The 21,048-nt window shown below is 42.8% G+C and overlaps 1 protein-coding gene across 3 annotated transcripts in view; it reads left to right on the forward strand.

The window, feature by feature from the left end:
- SUSD1 (sushi domain containing 1) overlaps positions 1 to 21,048 on the forward strand; it is a 611,958-nt gene that overhangs the window by 309,572 nt on the left and 281,338 nt on the right. For all 3 annotated transcript variants that reach the window (XM_085641265.1, XM_085641267.1, XM_085641266.1), the window contains 4 exons: positions 6,495 to 6,674; positions 7,291 to 7,470; positions 8,225 to 8,325; positions 14,134 to 14,323. In XM_085641265.1, the coding sequence (XP_085497391.1) occupies positions 6,495 to 6,674; positions 7,291 to 7,470; positions 8,225 to 8,325; positions 14,134 to 14,323 (651 nt within the window). The remainder of the gene's footprint in view (positions 1 to 6,494; positions 6,675 to 7,290; positions 7,471 to 8,224; positions 8,326 to 14,133; positions 14,324 to 21,048) is intronic.

Consider the following 21,048-nt stretch of genomic DNA (forward strand, 5'->3'; position numbering starts at 1 on the left):
TGTGCGCCGGCACTGGCAGAAAGGACAGGAATCTTATCTGGTAGATAAGGCGCCTTCCTGACCTTTTCTTATGACGTAGGGAAGCACAGCTAGCAGGCTTGCGGTTCTGCCCAATGCTAAAATATTCTAAATATGCCCCATAGTACTAGATTACTGGCACTAATAGGAGACATGAAGAGTAAAATAGGTTCCTAGCATCTCTGTCTTTAACTTACCAATTTTACCGATTCAGTTAAACTTGTGCTGCATTGAGCATGTGCTGAATCGCCAATTACTGTGGATTACCATGCTATACCTCTTAAGATTATTATTGTCTGATATTAAAAATGTATTATCAAAATGGCAATATGATGTGTTTTTAAAGTGTGCACCCTGTTGGTCAACAAATCTAAAATGACCACACAGAATGCGATTAACCCCTTCAGTGCCCATGACGAGCTGGACTCGTCATGGGCTGCGGTGGCGCTGTGCCCATGACGAGTCCAGCTCGTCATGAACTCCGCCCGCTAATGGAAGGCGCGGCACTGGGCGGGGAAAGGGGCGGGCATGCAAGGGGTTAAAACAGCACAATTGCATATTGCGAACAACAAGAATGTAATGAACATCTCTTGGTTAAAATGTCATCTAAAAACCTAACATCCTAAAACCTCCTTCTATGCGCTACACTGTGAGAGCATGGAGAGTAGAATAACTTGCAGCCAGATTTTCTTAGGGAGGATGAGCGCACTGCAAACCTTGTTTATAGCAGGAAGCTATAATTATCAGGAGTCAAGGAGACCGTGATCCCTGCGAAAGGCAAACATGCATTCAGCATCAGCATAAACTCCTCCCGAGCTCAGGTTCGGTATCAGCTTTCATTTGAAAGTGCGGCATTGCGGCAGCATCTCTGGCAGGCAGGATCGTCTTTAGGTCTGGCAGTATCTTGCTTGCTATAATCTAAGGTGAAGGGCTTCTCCTGACAGGTGGTCAAGTGGCAGTCTTTTTATGCTGTTTCTTATCTGAGATGGAATTTGCAATGTCACCTTAGGAATGTCTAATTTAACGAATAGGCATCAAGATGCTAGTCTAAGATTCATTTTTAAAACATATAAGGGAAAGGTAGGACAATTCAGACTACACTATTTTGGCTATTGTTCTTTTTTTGACCTTGAAATTGAGAAACCAAGGCACTTGTTCCAGAGTGATGTTGCATCAGGTGTTCTGTTGATTTCTATATCTAAATGACTTGACACTTTCACATTTCTTGGAAAGATAAGGACAGACGGCATCTGCCTCAAAAGCACACATGTTGATGATGCTGCAGAAATACAGAAAATGGAGTTTAAATGGAGTCAGGCCTCATGTCTTTACATCAAGAGTTGAGAAGTCTTTATGTAAGAAAATACATACTATAGCATATAAATATAGGGTGGACTGAGAAACTATCAGCAGCGGTGTGCAGTCAAAGCAAATAGGGATGAAAAAATATTTTTGATAACCTCAAAAGTCATGACAAAATAATTCCAGTAGAGCTAACTACTGAGGATTCCAGCATTAGACATCATTCGGTCCCAAAGACCACCATTAAGTAAGCTTAATAAACCAAGGAAAAAGGGCCTACCCAAATATAATTTTTGAACAATAGGTTGGTTAGAAGTATCTCATCACTATTCATTAATGTGGATGTCATACTGTTCTTGAAGAATAGCGGCTTATCATCTGCCTTGCACAGTCTTATCAATTCACACAGCCCTTGATGACAGTCCAAAGTCGCACCATCTTTTTACAAACCATAAGAACCATCAGTTAGAAACTGTAAAACTCTTGGATAGGTTGAGAATAATATAGCTTTGGCAAAATTGTGTAATGTTTCCACAAGTAATATAGGCAATTTTTTGAGAACTACATATATTGGGCAAATTACATTTGGGTGGTTGCATGAAACGAGGTATTGCCCTCATGAACCAAAGCCATGTGAGATACCTTCTCAGTGTAGTGGGTGGTCATCTGTTGAACATTTTCCACTCAAATAAGCCTCCCATGTGCAACAATTACATTGAACAAAAATGTGAGCGTTCTGTGAAATATTTGAAACCTTATAATATGATTTATATTAAATTACACTTGTGTAAAAAACCTTTTGCCCAACCTACTACTATGTTTCTTTTTTTTGGAACATATTTTTATTGACATTTTCAGAATTTATATACTGTACATTATTCAAATCTTTCCAGCAATTATGGCATAAAGTACAGTATGCGGTATCACAAATCATCTGTAAAACCTGACGCAGAATCAGCAGTGATATGAAGTGATCAAATACGAGACAATGCGTGTGCCCCAGGGGTTCGAGTGAATAATATGTCGCTTGAACTAGGGTGTAAAACAGGTTTAAACTAGGGGAAGGGCATGGAAGTTCACCTCTGGACCTCGTAAACGAGTGCATGACCTGTCGTGTGGGTGTGGCGCCTCAATGAATCGTGCGTGGACCTCTTCGTAGGGTCGACCGGTAACATTAATAGTATGCACTATAAGGCTGTTTGAGACTGCTCAAGCGGGGCTGATAGTGTGTGTGCGTCGTCTGTAAGGTCCTCGCCTGGGGTCCACTGCTTGAATTGATATAATAACATGGCCCATTCCATGGATATAGGGTTCTTGCGGACCCCTCTCACCTCCTCCTCCCGCAAAGTCTCCTCCTCCGCCGCCGCCCATTTATGTGTAGCTCCCACACAAGCTGCCAGTGGAGGGCCGGTGGGGGATCGCCAGTGCATGGCGATGCTACGTTTGGCTAATAGCACCACGAGGGAGAGAAAACGAGTCCGCACCTTGTGTTGCTTATGCGCTCGGAAGATCCCTAGAGGCGCTGGCCTCCCATGTGTTCATACAGGTAATCCCTGTAATGTCACCCAGAGCAGTGTGTATGTGCTGCCAGAAAACTAGAATGACGGAGCAACTCCAAAACGTGTGTTGGAAATCTGCACCCTGCGCGTGGCATCTGGGGCAAAGGAACTGTGTGTCTGGGTAGTAACGTTGAAGACGCACTTGTGTTAAATAAGCTCTGTGCAGTATGTAGTATTGAATGTTTTTAAAGCGTGCGTTTCTAGATACCTTCTTGGGGTACTCTAGAGCCCTCTCCCACTCCTTCTCGTGAAGCACGCACCCAATTTCAGTTTCCCATGTGGCCCGCAAGGTCTCTAGTGGTCTAATGGTCAGCTCTCGTATGGCCTTATAGAGCCATGTAGTTAGATGACGACCCGCTCCCATGTGTAGAATCGTGTGGAGGACTGGATGTGCGTGCGGTTCCCCCCCTGCAAGGTCTTGATATGGCCGGTAGCTATCTAGTAGTTGACGGTGGAGCAGGAACTGCCCTGGGGGCAGGTCGTATTCATCCACAAGATTGCTGAAGGGTCGAAGCTGCCCGTCCTCAAAAAGGGATTCCATCTCCGTGATGCCACAGGATGTCCACGTGCGAAGCACTCTGCTTGTGTAATAGTGTTCCCGGTTGGGCCATCCCACCAGAGGGAGCAATGGGGAATACAACGGTGTCCCCGAGGACATGCGGTGGCCCAACCTACTACTATGTTGATGTTACCAATTCACTTTCTTCATGATGACAAGATTTGAATTTAAAAAGCTCTAGTCTGAGATGTTCACTTCTCTTCAACTCAGAAGTCTGTCAGATAACAAGCGAATCCCAACATTCTAACCACACTCTCATCTCACTATCCTTGCAAGACAGCAAAACACAACCAAACAATTTCCAATTTATGGCACTTGCAGGAACTACATAAAACATCTGTAGTAGAGCATTTTATATTGTTTACCGGTGAGTATGCTATGGAAACACTCCTCTCTTTTGCAGTCTACCTCACAACACATCTTTTACCCTGACAAGGATCTGGGGCCTTTCACATTCTCAGTCACCATCTGATCAGCTTCATCCCTCTATACAGCACATATGCATCCACCAAACATCTAATAGGTTAGTGCAAACGTGTTACCCTCAATGACTGTATGTAATTATATTGAGATCAACAATACCCACCTACCAAAATATTGTATCCATTACATCACTTAACACAACATTGTCAATGTAGAAAATTGGGTTATTGGTTGAGGGGAGTGAAACCCTACTCAAGCAGCAACTTCAATTCTTATCAGGGTGAAACACAAGTAAACCCCAAATTAACATGTGCTTAACCCTCTTGCAGATAGGCACAAAAGCATTCAGCCTTAACTTAGAGACAATGTGTAAAGTATTTATGCCACACTTAAACAGTAATAAAGTGAAAACACAACACAAGAAATTTCAAAAATTTTGAAAAATAGATTACATTTTAATAAAGTATTTGACACCAAAACGATAACTATCCAATAAGTAGAACTGAAGCAATGCAATTTTAAAGGTTTCGTTAAAAATAGTGCATAAAAGCACAAAGCACCAACTCTGGTTATCTGGTCGTGCCAGACCGGCGCAAGTTCAGGCCAACCGCAAGGGAGTGCGGGCCGAAAACAGGGACCAAGTTAGGCCCCATGAACAAAGTACAATAAATCCTGGTTGTAGAGAGGTGTGAGGTTCTGCATTGATGATGCGTAGTGCAGCAGTGATTCCGAGGAGCTGCAGGCTAGTGGTGCGGGGCCTGTGTCATGGATGTGTCACGCAGTGGATGCGAGATACTGCATTGAGGATGCATTGCGCAGCTGTGGTTCCGAGGAGTTATGGGGCAGCGATGCGAGGTCTTGTGTCAAGGATGCATCATGCAGTGGTGGTTTCCGAGGAGCTGCGAGGTCCTGTGTCAGGGATGTGTCACAAAGAGGCAGTTCCGAGGAGCTGCAAAGTCCTGCAGCAGGGATGTGTCATGCAGCTGCGGTTTCCATGCGATTGTACGAGGTAGTATGTCACGCTGCATAGGGTCTGCTTGGGCCGCAGATGGGCTGGCAAAACACCTTCAGGCCCACTTCCAAGGGTCCGGTACTAAGTTGGCACCACTTGGGAGGGGGTAAAGATTCACAGCAGACAGAGTCGAGATGCTGGGCTCAAGGTGGTTGAAACCTTCTCTGTCCCTGAGGCTCTGAGCAAGAGGCCAGCCAACTAGTCCTTAGGGTCACTCTGGTTCAAGATGCATGTCCGTCGTTCTTACTCAGGCAGCAGGGTAGCAGAGCAGCAGTCCTTCTTGTAGCAGAGCAGCACAGCAGTTCTTCTGAGTCTTCCACAGATGCGCACTGAAGAGTTTGGTCTGAGGTCCAATATTTATACTTGGTGCCACCTTTGAAGTAGAGGAAGCATTTAGAGTCCTCCACCTACAGAGGTATATGGAATTTCCTGCCCTAGTCCTAGCTTGTCTGGGAACACAAAAGACTAGTGTTAAACACTTTGTGAGTGCGCTGAGACAGATTCATTGTGATGCACAAGTATGGTAGGTGATAGCTTCACCCCCTATCAAGTCAGAGATGGCCCATTCTGCCAAAACCTATTCCCCCTTTGTCTCACAGTCTGGGACCAATACATAAAGACCAACTGCCAGCTACACCTTGTCATGTGACCCAGGATACAGGCTGCAGACACCAAATGGTTGAGAAAAGAAAATGTCAACTTTCTAAAGGTGGCATTTTTAGAGTTCTGACTTAAAATTCAACTTTACTATAAAAGAGGGTTTTAAACTACAATTCTTTAGAGACTAAACTCACCTTCTCCCAATTGAAAGTTATCACTTATTAAATGTAATAAGATAACCCAATGTTATCCTACGGGAGAGGTAGGCCTTTCAGTTGTGAAAAACGAATTTGAGCGTTTTTCACTACCAGGAGATGTAAGAGTTAAAAGTACATGTCCAACTTTTTAAATACACTGCAGTCCACTAGTACCATTTAATATACAAGCCCTGGATACGTGTAGTGCCACTTTGCTAGGGACTTACAAGTAAATTACAATGGGCCAACTGGGTGGAAGCCAATTTTACCATGTTTTAGGGAGTGAGCACAAGGACTTTAGCACTGGTTAACAATGGTAAGGTGCATAAAGTCCTAAGAGCCAACAAAAAAGGGTTTGGAAAACCAGGAAAAGGCAGAAGGTTTGGGATTGGCCCTGCAATGATGGCCAAGTCCAACAGTCAAGTTAAGTACATGTCTACTATCCATAACACCGCATCTCCTTACCTTGACAATGTAGTGGTGGTCAGTGTAGTGGAGGCAATATTTTTGTCAGACAATATATCATATACGATATAGTGACCCTACTCCTACAATCACTCTATCACACCTAAGATGACCTTTCACCGCCGTCCTCTCGCTGAACTTTACACACAGACATGAGAGGTCAGTTGCACTCCTTTGAATATCAAGGCAGTCATAATTGCAGTGCTAATTCAACCACTCGGGTGTTATAGAAGCCCATGCTGAAAAGCTTCAATATATTGCTTTGGGGCCTCTTCATAGTAGTTACAGTGGCTGGCTGAGCCCAACCTTGACTTAATAAATTCTGACTTTTAGAACTAAACTTTTGTTTTGTATTTCAGCAATAGATTGTGGCAGACCTCCTTTAATTCCACATGCACAGCTGATCTGGGATAACAACACTGGAGCTGGGAGCGTGGCGATGTACGTGTGCGAAAAGGGGTTCAGTAGAGCAAATGGAAGGAATGTATCCCACTGTATGTCAAATGGCTCCTGGGAAGTTCCTGATGTGCTTTGCAAAGGTAGCTTTGCTATTTGATTTAAGATATGATAAATTTCCAGTGTTCCACAATTGTGAATAAATATACGTCAGTCTTTTTGCTTCTCGAGTTCTCTGCTTCCCTGCCTAGACAGACTGACTGTCTGTCTGTCTGTCTGTCTCTCTCTGTCTGTCTATCTATCTGTCTGTCTATCCTTGTAGAAAGGGAGATAAGAAATCTAGTGCAATAAAACAAGTTACTTTGGATCCCAATGTAACAAAGTAAATTCACACAAATGCTTCAATTGTAAGAAGACAATTTTCAAATGAATATCTTCATGCAGCCTAACAAGCTGGAGAAAGCACACGTGTGCCCAAGTTTAATCACTGCGGACAAAACACCAGGTAAAAGACATGCCACGCAGAATGATTGAAAAGTTGATTTTCCAGTCTTCGCCTTACACCAACAGTAGCTAGCAAACAAATCATCAGTATAAACACACACAAGAAACACTCATAATCTAATTTGTGTAGGTGCTGGAATGCTCCATTGGACCATGAATAAAGTTCTGAGGTGGGGCTTAGACGTGGAGTCATTTTATTTACCAGAAAAATACTTCTTTATGTATAAAACTTGTCCCTCCTTCTCCTCAAAACAGAGATCATCTGTGGTATCCCTAATAAAGTCGAACATGCTGAAATAGTGTGGAGCGGCAATGCAACAGTGGGAAGCAAAGCACACTTTGTTTGTAAAAACGGCTTCACAAAATCTGGTGGAAATAATTATTCGGTGTGCACAGATGACGGTGTTTGGGAAGAGAGTACTCTGACATGCACAGGTAAATGTAAACAGCTACAGAGAACTAGAGGAGAAAACAATGATAATCATAAACTAAAATAAAATTGTAATAAGTTGAATGGTAAAATGGTATGGTCTAAATTCTCAGGAGATTTTATGTTTTGGAGAGACTTGCAAGTGATGAGAAGTTTGTTTGGCAGTTCCATTCACAGTTGTCTCCCTGATGCCTGCACAGTCTGGTCTGTCACCAGCCCCATTGAAATGAAAAGGTACTTGGCTGCCTAAGTCCCCTGTCTTACAGCTTAATCTGATTCGGGTGACTAACTTTGTATTGCTAGGCCTAGGTTGTGGCTAGTGGCGCAGTCTGGGGCAACCTCTTACTGATAGTTTAGTCCTTTTCAACAAAGGCTTTGAGGATGTACATATATTCCAAGTTGACCCTTTGTTCCACTGGAAGTCGGGCTGCTCTTTCAAAGTCAGGACCATATGGTCCAATGTTCTTACATCCACCCAATCCAGAGTCTGGGCCCTTGAATCACCAAGACCAGCTTCCTTGATGTTCCCAAGTATGTAAACTAAGATTCCCTGGTTTGCACACTTATTGTTGTGGCCATTGTTCCCATTTCATGACACTGCAGTATCGGGATAGTCCTGTCAAATGTTCTCCCAAATCACAGATCCCTATTTTTCTTTCCTTAAAAATAGCAGAGCTTATTCATCCATGACTTTCTGACCTTGTAGAGTGACCTTGGTGTTTTACTGATGCCTATTATAATTTTCTTTTCCTTTACCAGCTGAGAAGATAGACATCATAGGCAACCTTACTTTAATCAACGAAACCTGTCTGAGGTGGAGAAAGGCATCTGGACGGACATCCTGGAAGCTTTTTTACTTGGTAAGCAACCTAACATGTTGAGTTGCTTTTAAAGTAAGAAATCAAACCACCCACCCATGCTCAACCATTCTGCACATCCTGGCATATACTTCATTTTTCCGGTGATTAATTAACCCAAAGGATTAAAGCATTACTGGTGGTCCTTTACTATGGCTTCATCAGGGCTGAAGCCTCCCCTCTCCAGGCCTTTCTCTATATGTGAGAAATCTGAATGTTTTTCTGTGATGTTCCAGCTTATGCCACAATAGCACATCCTCAGGTAATGCAAAACTGATGATAATCCACTTCCTTTTATTGTCTGTGTCCACTGTGAGCAAAGTGCGAAATCAGTCAGATACCGCACATTTGGACAGCGTTAGTTGGTTAGCCCCTTTAATACTACTTGAATCTGAAGACTTTCAATCTCCATGCTTCTGGAAGCCTGCAGAAAGATGTGATCTGATTTTTTTTAAGTTGAAGTAGAGTTTGGCAGCTTGATCTTAAAGACACTGTAATTCTGAATTTGCTTTTTTAGAGACTTTGGGGCAAACAGTATTCCTGTAAATGCACCCTGATACCATCAAAGCCTTAGTTCACTTTGGTGTAATACTGGGAGCATAAGGAGAATGCTTCTCTTAAACATGAGCTGAAAGGTTTTTCTATCACTGTTGTAGTTTGGTGATCACAAAAAGCATTTCACATTCAGCCATACTCGAGGGTACTACCTAAGGTTTTTGGTACCTAGTTTGTTTATTTGACTAGATCAGAGTTCTCCAAAGTCGGTCCCCGAGGACTGGGTCCATGCCAGATTTGTAAGTTAACTACATTTGTCTAAATGGGAATATGCTAAAAATCATCTGGCATGGAACAAGCCCTCCAGGACTGACTTTAGAGATCCCTGGACTAGATGACCAGTAGCTATTTTCTCATTTGTCTCCAACTCTTAGGATTTTAGTCTTAGAGCTGTTTTGGTCCAAGTACCACTCTGCCATCCAATGATGCACAGCAGCTTGGCACGTAGTGATGTTTTTGAAATGCTCTTCTGAAATACCCAGCTGGTGTGTATTTAGAAAATATTTGCATCCATTTGGAACTGGAGTTTGTGCTAGGATAGAATCTGGGTTAAAGAGCTCCTAATTATTCAAGGAGATCTCTCTGGGGCCTATGTTGAAGAATATAAACTGGATCTAATTTCCTGGATTCTGCTTAACCGGAATAGTGAAAACCATTGAATTGAAGTGGCGGTCACCACACACATTTTTTCCAGATGCTCCATTTATTTTTGGGGTTCAGCTTGTCATATGCTGCTTATGGCTGAAGAGGGTGAGGATTTCTGATTATACCTGGTCAGGGGATTCGATCCAGGGTTTCCTAGTATTGGCTCGTGCAATCTTAATTGTGGTATCTGGTCAGAAATGTGATATTCTGTCATGGAGAACACAATTTGCTTCTAGGAATTCTTGCAGCTGGCACATGGTCTCTCCCCTTCCAAGATTTTGTGGATGAAGACCATTTTCAAGATCACTCTGCTGTCTACTGGATTCTTTGGGTTTGCCAATGGATTATTCAATAAGGAGGTTATGCTTGCATGTTTTAATGCATTGAGAACTGTCGCTGGGCCGAATGGAGCATTAATAATTCTAATTATCTCCAAGTCTATTGAGGGTAGGTATTCTTTCATAATGTTTGCAGAGACAGGATCAACGTTCAAAGCTTTTAACTTATCCGTTGTGTTGAGCATTTCTTCAAAACTCAGTGAGGTGCAGAATGGAAAAATGCTTTGAAAGATTAGATGTTCAATTAGAATTTTAGAGAGGATGACCGAGCTCTTTCAGAGGTCATCTGATCTCTTGGGGACGTGTTTTTACGTCAAGATGATCAGAACCGTTAAATGCACAAATTCTCTAACTATATTAAACAGTTCTTTTGATAGGTTATATGCTTGGTGAATTCAAGTTGCATAATGCTGTTTCCTTGCCCTCTGTTGTAACCTGTGATAAACCCTCATTTGGACTTTATAGATCTCTGATTGGAATCTTCTCTGCCATCATTCCATTTTCCATCAAACTCTTTTTAGATTTGCTGGCTGTAAGGTGAAATATGTATTGGCCCTCTTGGCCACAGACTAGGGTTTTATGAGCTGTAGTGGGCTACTATGTTTAGAGTCCATGTTTTTTGTGATTGACTGACTGGAGAAGAAGATCTGGACAGGTAGTAATTGAGATTTGCAGGTTAAGTGTGGCGGTAAACACTTGTGGAACTTCGCTGTTAAGAACTTACTGTGCTCCTAGCACTTACTACTGTTATAGCTTTCAGACCATTTCATTTTAGTGTGATTGTAAGTAAATATTGTAGAAAATGTTATTAGGGAATGATTATTATAGGTTTTGGGCTCAACATTTGGATCTGCGGTGCCGATACACATGTAAAAACCAAGTCCTATGTAGAACCTACCAAATAAAAAGGGTACCATGACCATTTAGATGAATCCTAGGTTTTCAATAGTTTCCATGGTCTGTTTGGCACTTGGTGATTCTGAGGAGCAGTCCTCTGTGTGAATCAGCTTGGTCGACAGGGCCAGGTTCACAACTTTATCAGTGAAGGCCAAGCTGTAGACCAGTTCATGATATATTAGAGAAATGATGAAGGAACTGTTAGAGCATTGTGAGATCCGTTCTGTGGTGATCTCACATTAGATATACCTCAAACCCAGTACCATGGTACACAACAATGACTCATGGTGAACGAGTGCCAGTTCTCTGCCGCAAGATCAGTTTTTCAAAAGGAGGTCAAAGTGTGGTGAAGAAGCACGTCAAGCGAGATGGTTGCATTAGGAGAGAATCCAGGTAATGTCACCCCAGGTACAGCAGAGTCTTTATTCCCCATGATAATGTGTATTTCAGGATAGTTTTTTCCTGCTACACAGGCACTTATTACACCAATCCTGGGGCTTAACAACTCAGCTTGGACAGTCTGGTGGGTGGTGATGCAGTGGCATTCGACATTGAAGTCATTTAGGGGTCGCCAGGGGCCGTAGCTGTGGCCCCTGACTTGCTCTTTGCTACCCATAGCACTGCCTTTGGCGACCCCTGGCCTCAGAGGAGGCATATTCAGTGCCAGGAGCACAGGGGCAGCTGGGGCTCCACTCTCAATTTATATTATTTACTAATAGTGTAATAAAAGCGGAGTACAATAAGATGGCCTCATATCCTCTGGGACAGATGGGAGAGGTCATGTTATGAATGGCTCCCCCTATTACTTCTCTGTCCCGGTGTAGCAGTTGAAAGCAGGGGCAGCTGAGTTTGGAGACCATACACAACATAAAATTATAGATGAGTAAAGAGTGATTTGCAGGAATGTTTTTCACCTCTGGGTTCTGAGTGATGTCAAATATACAACTCGAGCTTCACTCTTGTCGTCTATTTGATGTCACTCAGAGTCCCTCGATGGAAAACATTCCCATAATTCACTATTACCCATTTATAATTCGATATATATTTTTTACTTTTTGAAACTCATGACAACCTGTTATGTGGTTTACTGTCTTGAACTAAAGATATACATTTTTAGAAAATAATTATTCAGCTATTACCAACAAAAACAGATTCCACAGCTTGGTTGCAGAAGATTAACTAAATACCCAGTGACACATTTATGTTGCTATAACTAGCTGATCCTCTGGGTTTTACTCCTTGCTATCCTCCCGGACAGAACACAGGGGCATATTATCAAGCACGGTGTTAAAATTATCACCACTTTAGCGGCAGAAAACTGCTGCTAAAGCGGCGATAATGGGCTTGATAAAATGCCGCAGAGAATTCCAATAGAAGCCCATGTTGACACCAGAACATGGGCTTCTATGGGAATTCTCAAGGGCATATTATCAAGCCCATTATCGCCGCTTTAGCTGCAGTTTTCTGCCGCTAAAGCGGCGATAATTTTAACACCGTGTCTTGATAATATGCCCCTCAGAGACTCCATCCTGAGCACAGCATCTCCTATAATTCTGTCTGCTGGGCCAAGTGGCGCATTCTAAACTTGCACTAGCGTAGCGCTGCAGATCTGTGACTCAGCTGCTGGATCACTATAAGCATGCACAATATAGCACACAGATGCAGGCTCTTGCAAGTAGTTCCCTGTTCTGCTCTCAGTAACAACGCTCAGAAGTGAAAAAGCCAGTACAGTTGGGCCCATTTGACCACTCGGCCCCGGTGCCGATGCACTGGCTGCACCTCCGATAGATACGCCTATGTCTGCAAAGTGTGTGGAAGACTCAGTGCTTAATTTGTGAAAAAAATAAGTGCAGGTGCACAAAGGTTTTCTTAGAAATTAATGATGAGGCTGCTGATTGCCAAGGGTGCCTGGTCTTGATTCCATCTCCTGTTTCTTTTTCCCACCACTCTACATTCCCTATCTCTATCTCACTATTTCAGGTTACTTTTCACCCCAGCTTTCTTCCTTCTTCACTGTGTTCCCATCTTTCTCGTACTCTTTCTTTCTCTTTTGAACCATCCTTCCCTTCTCTTGCTCTGGGTGCAAGTAGGATGAAAAAAAGAAGCTCTGGTTCCCACAGATGAGTATCAGTGCCCTCCACCAGCAGCCATTGGCATAGATTAAGCACTGCCTATAATGGTGGACTTTGTGAATAGGTTGTCCAGGACACTTCAGCAGACTTAATTGACCAGAAAGCTTTCTTTGATTAGAAAACTTTAAACCAAAGAAAAGGGGGTGGCTCTTTGGAAAGCGTCCCTCCATTCTCTTCTATAATTTTTTCACTAAGTACCACCCATATGGTGTGTTTAACTCTTCTTTGATATAGTAAGCAGGGTTTCCGGATGTGTTTACAGTGTATGCCATTTTCTTTTATGTTGATATGTTTTTATTGCTTTAGAAAATGTAACAGTTTTTGCGACTTTGATTTTATAAAGTATTATGAGACCTTTGTCCAATGTTTTACAACAACAAAATAAAGCAAGTGATTGCTAGTCAATCCCAGGTATATCAGATGTTTTATGGTGTTGAGGTCCATACTGAATCCCAGGTGTGTCAGATTTTTTATGGTGTTGAGGTCCATACTGAATCCCAGGTGTGTCAGATGTTTTATCGTGCTGAGGTCCTTAGTCAATCCCAGGTGTATCAGATTTGTTATGGTGTTGAGGTCCATAGTCAATCCCAGGTATGGCCGATGTTTCATGGGGCTGAGGTCCATAGTCAATGCCAAGTATGGCCGATGTTTCATGGGGCTGAGGTCCAAAAGGTCTGCGTGGCCTCTCTGTGGTTTCAGCTCGTGATTAAGAAGATATATTAAGTAGGGAATAATTGGCACCATCTAATGATGTTGCTGCTTTAGCTGTATCAAGAAGAAACAGGTCAAATCTTCAAGTTTTATTATTTAAAATGTGTTCTAATAGGAGAATGAAGGCCCTCAAAAGCTTGGGGCCGGCCAAAGAGCCCTGGCTGCCCTCCACTTTGTAATAGCGTTGGAAAAGTTTGCTTCCATATCTCTGACAAAGGATCACTCTTGTAACTAGCAGAAGATTGCTTGGGACTCACTAGTCCTGACAAGCCACAGATGTGCATACATTTTATGAAATCTGATTTGAAATGAGGAATAAGCCCTCAAAGCCTCCTTTTTGATCATCTCTTCATCCATGGCATTTGTAACCTTTGACCCTTAAAGCCTCCATTTGTGAAGTTGTGATCAGGTATGCTATATCAGTTTCACTAGAGATTTGATGGTCACATTGCCCTCCTGTATGCTTTTGCTTACTGTAAATAAATCTTAAAGAAAAAAAACAGTATTTCATTCTTTTGTTTTTTTTACAAAAGGTTCACGTTGAAGGAAGACGATGGTACCAGAAGAAGTTTTCACACACAATATCGTTTAACTTCACTGCTGAGAGCGAGTCCCCGATGATTTGTTTGCGCTTGCACCCAGGCGCCGCCTACACTGTGAACGTTACTGCAGCGTCTCCTGAGGGATTCGTACTATGGCGGACATTGACGATACACACAGTCGGTACTGCGAGTTCTATTATATTATTCTACTGTGAGAAGGGCGCTCCGTATCGGATTGTCACTATCATCCTTTACATACTCCCAATTCAGACTACAGTATGTGTTGGGTCTAGAACAGGCTAAACGACTGGCTTGTTTAGAAGTAGTTCTAAATAGTCATATTGTGAGCCACATAAATAACATACTTTTTATTCTCTAGAAATAATTACAAAATAGATGTAGCTCAATGTAAATAATTGTGTGTACAGAACAAAAGCACATTTTACATTGCCATGAACCATTGTTGTGTGCTTGTTTCTACCTATGTGGGAATTTAGGGATTAACAATCAAATTTTTCCAATTGTGGGACAATATCAGAGTATACCCGGTGAATGTGCTCTGTGTATATATGTTGAGCAATATAAAGAGGGACCAGGGGCAAATAAAGGTCCAGCATAAACACTCCTACAAAGGCTATGTATAAAGATGGTATGCAGTTACTATCAGAAAGGGAAGGTCAAGGGCTCTTTGCCGGAGTTCTTTTGTTTTGTTGGTTAAAACAAAATAACTCCAGCAAAGAGACCCTCCGGCGGGGTCCATTGGGCCGGCGGGAGCTGCCCGATGATGAAGCATGACACCCTTTGGGGTGTGTGAGGGCCCTTGCTCCTATGGGAGCAGATCACCTGATCTGCCTCCTTGGCAGCCTTCGACCTTCCCTTCCTAATAGGAACTGCATACCTTCTTCATACACTCTGTATATGTGCCTCACTCACGGAAAGCATTGCATTGAATCGCGTGATGTCTGCTTAACAATCAGCACTTTTCCAATGAGGAGAATTAGGAATCAGTTCAACTATATCAAACCATTTTCACTCCAGCATGTCTAGATCAATGATATTGAATTAACTCGATGGAGCCTTAGAGATCCAAGCGGGGACAGCAGTCCGGAGTGTGCTAGTCTTCAGTGTAGATGGAAGGGCCACTAACTGGGCTGAGTGACTCTTAGACAGAGTAGAGTAGAAGTTGGGCTACAACTGCTCCTACAAGAATTTATTAACTCATTTCAGCCCGACATGGAGCTAACAAAGACTACTAAGAATAAGTGGTCTGGGACCAATATTTACGCTAGTAGTATCTATGGGTGTACGCTGTACAGGGAATTAAGAAATAAATATTATAATTGCTAGAATACATTTTTTATCTGAACTCAAACAGGTCCTCCTGCAAATCAAGATCTGGCTGAAAAGTGAAAATGAACAACAAACCCAACTCTCTGAGTAGAATAACCCTAAGACAATTCTTTTCTACCGTTGAAAAGCTTTAGGGAGGAAGATTGGTCTGGTTAATACTGTGTGCAAATTACAACTGTATTACAAACATAGGGGGAGGTGTGGTCTGTGAAACTGAGGGACAAGGGTTCAAATCTAAGCATCCGCATGTGATGGAACATCACTTGGTTCTGAGCAGGGCACTTCATTTCCTTGTGGCTAAAAATGTAAATATGTCAAATGCAATTTAAGCATATGCAATGGTGTAATTCGATGATGTAAGTCTCTATTGGGTGCACAGGGTCTTCTATCCTGTAACTAGGCTTGTGCTGCTCCAATTCTTCTTGCCTTTACTTCCAGCCAATTGGAGCAATACAGGCAATGCGACTGAAGACAAGCTTCCAGGCGCTGAGATCAGTGTGTCACAATCACGTGACGAGACCGTCAGAGAATGTCAAGTTTCGGGTGTTTAAGAAAATTGGTAAAAGTCTTAGGTACTACAGCTGAATCGCCAAATTGTCACGGACAAATGGCTAATTGGGGATGGTTTGGTAAACCTTTTCCTTGCATACACCGCCCTATTCTAACAAGGGAACTCAGCTGTCCAATACTTACCTTTCAAAATGGCTGGGTAGTTGTTTGTCAATCAGCTCACGCGAGGACAGTTCACGACGCTCTTAAAACACCCACAGCCATTTTGAAAACTTCTTGTCCTTCATTTATCAGTTATTTTTGTTAATGTGTCTTCCTGGAAAGTGCAGCTGTCAACGGGTTAGGAGGCTTACAATGTGCATTCACCCACCGTGACACAACTCATTGAATTTATTTGCCAGCTCTTGTGGCTCAGTGGACTACCGCATTCACTGCAGAGATCTGTGTCTGACCTGGCCACACGCTCAAATTCCGACAGGTCAACTCAGCGTTTTATCCCTCTGAGGTTGATGAACTGATTACCATTGAGTTGGGTAGCAATAAACATCGGTTAGTTCATCACCAAGATACCCCTAAGAGTGAATGTACATTTTACAAATACGCGTTGTGTTATTTTAGGAAGCGCAGCAAAGCCAGCTCCCCGTGCTCTGCTTAGCCCTCGTGCATCATCTCTACCTGTTTCTCGAAGTCGATGCCCCTTGGTTTGTTAAGGTAAAGCAAAATGCCCTTCTTCATTGAAATGCCTGCCTCATCTTCCACCTGCCACTTTCCTAATAGGCCCTTCCCTTTGCATTCGGTTTCGGAACAAGAAGCTTGCTCTTCTGGTGGTGACTACTTAAAGGGAAGCGCCCCTCCCTCTTTTTCTGAGCTCCTTCTCTTTGTATTTATTTTGTACCAGCAATAAAATAAGACCTGCTGCAGTCGCTGTCAGCAGGGAAAGTGGGCTGAAACGTCACCCTCCATGCTTCAGGTATAATCCAGCTTGTCCAAAATGACTCTCTTCCTGACTGTCATAATGTGCAGTCTCACTTTCTGTATAGCCCGTGCTAGTTGCCATTCAGGCAAAAAGCAATTATTTTATTGTTACAGATAAAAAACTAATTATCTGACAAAAGACAACACAATTCTATTTATAAATAAATACATGGTGGCTCATCAAGTTCTGCCAGAAAACGGTTAAAGTTGAATAAATTCTGTGAATGTTCAAATTGTGCCTGAATTGTGAATATTTTTTAAACATTGTGCATCACAAATTATTGAGGGGGTTGGTGATCCTTCCATCCCACTGTTTGGTGGGATGATGGCAGGATAAGAAGTAGAAGCACTAGACATGTATTTCCGAACTATATTGTTTTAGGTGAGCAGTCACTCTTTAATAGATGAGTGTTGTAGTGTAGGATCTCCACAAAAGTGTGCCAAAAATGATTCACCGTTTTGTGGATTTTTTTACATTTGAATAAATATTTGCAAAAAAAATGTAAGCTTTCATCACTACGCAGTTTGCTAATATCAAATTCAAAAAGCTTTATTTCGGCAGTTTGTGCCTTAAAAGCACCACACAAAAGAGACATATACCACACAATAAATATAAAAATAAGACATATAACACTAAAATAGTTAGCATACGTGCAGGGAGGAAAATCAGTTTAAAATGTTTTGGAAAACTAAGTGAATTTTTATCACAGCCTTTCTCAAAATTTGGTTGAATTTGCATTCAAATTTTGCAATAATTATTCTGCTAGTGCTTAAGAGAACCAATTATAGGAGCGCCCCCCTCTTATGACTTCCCTAACGCAGAGTTTAGCTGTTATTTTGAGAGCCTGTCCATCTGGTACTGATAACATTGTGTCCTGAATGTTGAAACCCTTGACTGAGCTGCTTCTGTGCTTTTTGTGATAACCATTGAAACAAAGGCCTTGTAATCAACTCTCTCTTATCTTCTTTTACTGACACTCTTACGTGGGTTTCTCCCTATCAGTTCTCCTCAGATGTGGCATTTTTGGGAAGGCATGCACCACCCAGCAAGCAGGTGTAAAATAAATCATTCTAATAACCACAGCAAAGCAACACCACCAAAGCACAGCCAAATTACATATAATGCAGCTCCAGTTTCAAGTTCTCTTTTTGTCAAGCTGGAAACTTGTAAGTTAAACCGTCTAGGATCCTTCTTCCCAAAGAAAGTCAGACATCTCATGTGTGGAGTACTCCAAGGTACTGGGGAACTTTACACCCGATACTCTCACTCTCGAGACTTCAAGGTGTACATGTAGGGTGTGTCTGAGTACATCAACTTTTACTTGGAATTGTAGGTAGGTCATGCATTAATCATGTCTTTCTTTCCCAACCCAATGTCGGGGGCCGGACTGGCAGTTGCGGGCACCGGGCTTTTCCCCGTTGGGCAGCAAGGGTAGGGGCCGGTTTTGGACCAGTGAGGGCCGTTTTTGTTACTGAGGGCCGGTTTTGCAGCAGTGCTGCAAAATAGCCCCTTGTAACTGCGCAGCAGCCGTGTTCCCGCCATTCACCCCACCTCCCCCCTCCCTCCGCCCCCGGGCCGATCGATCGGATGTAATTGCCAGGGCTGGTCTGCGATGCCAGTCCGGCCCTGCTTATGTCCCTTCCAGCACAAAAAAATCCTGCCCGTAATGTAAGCACCCTTCCACTACAGTGCAAGGGTGCCTGCATTGGCGCTAGGAAAGAGCAGAACTGCTCCATATCTTTGTTTATATGGAGCATTTCTGCTCTGTCCTTATCACGCAGCACAGCGCAGCCAAATTTCCACGCTGCGCCGTGTTGCATGAAATTGTAGTACATGTACCCCTCAGCGCTTTACCACAATGTGAGAGGTTACAAAGGATTAATACATTTTCACGCGAGTTGCAACGATGCGTGGCACATTCTCTTTCTGCCTTTTGCATTTGCAAATTATAAGGCTCCTAATGCGGCCATTGCAATTTGAGAAGACAATTGTGAATTAAACTCTCCCTTCTCCACAGTGTGAATTGTAACGTTACGCTTGCAAACTCAATTTTTCAGCCCCGCGGTTGCAATTGCAACGTTTTTGCACAGCCGTTCTATGAGCATGTACAGCTGTGCACCTTGTGCTCCTTAAAGAACTTGGTACTGCTTAAAAAAAAAAACTTTTCCCTATGTGACAACATTTTGTGGTGGATGGAGCAGGCAGTGGTGCCTACTCCAGCCAAGGCTTCCAACACCATTCACGGGTTGGTAACTGGTCAGTGGTTTCCAACCGCAAAATCCATAGATACTTACAAGACCGTGTAACAATGAGAAAGGAACCCCCTTTCACGCCTTTCCTAACTGTTATTCGGTATGGGTCGGTAAACCAATTTGCGGGTTGGAAATGCTTTCCAGACTTGCTAAATGGGTTTCACACATACCAAAAAGCCATTTTGCAGTTGCAAATCCTGTGATTTTGCAAATCGCAGGGTTTGGGACTTCAGACGGATATGCTCATAAGGCCGCCATTAAGGAACATCATAGTTCTTGGTGCCATGATCGAAGGCACATCCTCCAAGCTTAAAGAAGAACTCGGGGGCAAATTATCCCCAAACTGCGTTAAAATTATCGCTGCTTTAGCGGCAGAAATCTGGTTCTGGTGTCAACTTGGGCTTCTATGGGAATTCTCAGGGGCATATTATCAAGCCCATTATCGCTGCTTTAGCGGCAGTTTTCTGCCGCTAAAGCGGCGATAATTTTAACGCCGTGCTTGATAATATGCCCCATGGTTCTTGTTCCCACAGGGCTCAGGCAGTTCTTTCTTATTTCCAGTTAGTGCCTAAGCACAGGCAAAATCAAATAATAAAAATAATGATGTTGCGTAAAGCTAAATCAACATATAGCACGCACATATACTCTTGTTTTTACTTCAAGAAAACTGCAATCCATGCACAGACGTTGAGTGCCCTGTTGAACAGAAGAATAGAGCCCAAGCTTCAGAAAGCTTACAACAGCACCATAGTAAAGACACTTCAGACGCCTTGGTTTCATTCATCTTAAATAAAATCAATGCTTATTTTTGAGACAGTAGCCATAATTTCAGAAAATATACATAGTTAAGATGGTGCTCGAATACAACCAAAGTAAAAAAAGTATAAAAAATAAAATACTTAAAACAGTAATGAAAAGAAAACGCAAATATTCACAGACAATTGTAAAAGAGGTACAATAAGTTTCAGTGGTGAGCCACTGGAATTTGCATATCTGGGAAACCAGAAAAGAAGGTTCCTGATCTGGATGCCCTGAACAGGACCTGTGACTAGTGCCAGCTACCCTGTTCCTCAATTTCTTGAGAAGTGGGAGGAGGGTTACAGATTACCAGGGGAGAAAACAACTATCCTGATGTCACTATCACAGTTGTGAACTTGACACCTAGGGGCACATTATCAAGCACAGCGTTAAAATTATCGCCGCTTTAGTGGCAGAAAACTGCGGCTAAAGCGGCGATAATGGGCTTGATAATATGCCACAGAGAATTCCAATAGAAGCTCATGTTGACACCAGAACATGGGCTTCTATGGGAATTCTCAAGGGCATATTATCAAGCCCATTATCGCCACTTTTGAGACAGTTTTCTGCCGCTAAAGCGGCGATACTTTTAACGCAGTTTCTTGATAATATGCCTCTTAGATCGCTGTCAATCCACAGGGCCCGCCATCTTCCGCACATATGAATGAGTGAACATTAGGACAGAGTTAGTTTCTGTCCAGTTGTCTGGTTCTTTAATCGGAACAGACAGTGGGACAGCTATCAGTTGTCGGCTCCTCCTTGTCCCACATCCATATGCCATTTCTGATGGCCAGGGCAGAAAGGATGTGTGCTCTCTGGCCCCTGTGCCTGGGCCATAGGTCTCTCCCAGACCCCTGGGCAAGGCTGGGTGGGAGAGGAGAGGCTTACACTTCCCTGGCCACAACAATAGTCTAGGCTATGCTGTATTATCTTGTTTTGTGAGTCATTTGGAATGGTAATGTGGAGTTGAGGATATAAATTGTGCTGTTCTAGTTGCAGCAGGTGATTAACCACGGATGT

This window comes from Triturus cristatus, chromosome 2_2, assembly GCF_964204655.1.
Source record: "Triturus cristatus chromosome 2_2, aTriCri1.1, whole genome shotgun sequence".
Lineage (NCBI taxonomy): Eukaryota > Metazoa > Chordata > Amphibia > Caudata > Salamandridae > Triturus > Triturus cristatus.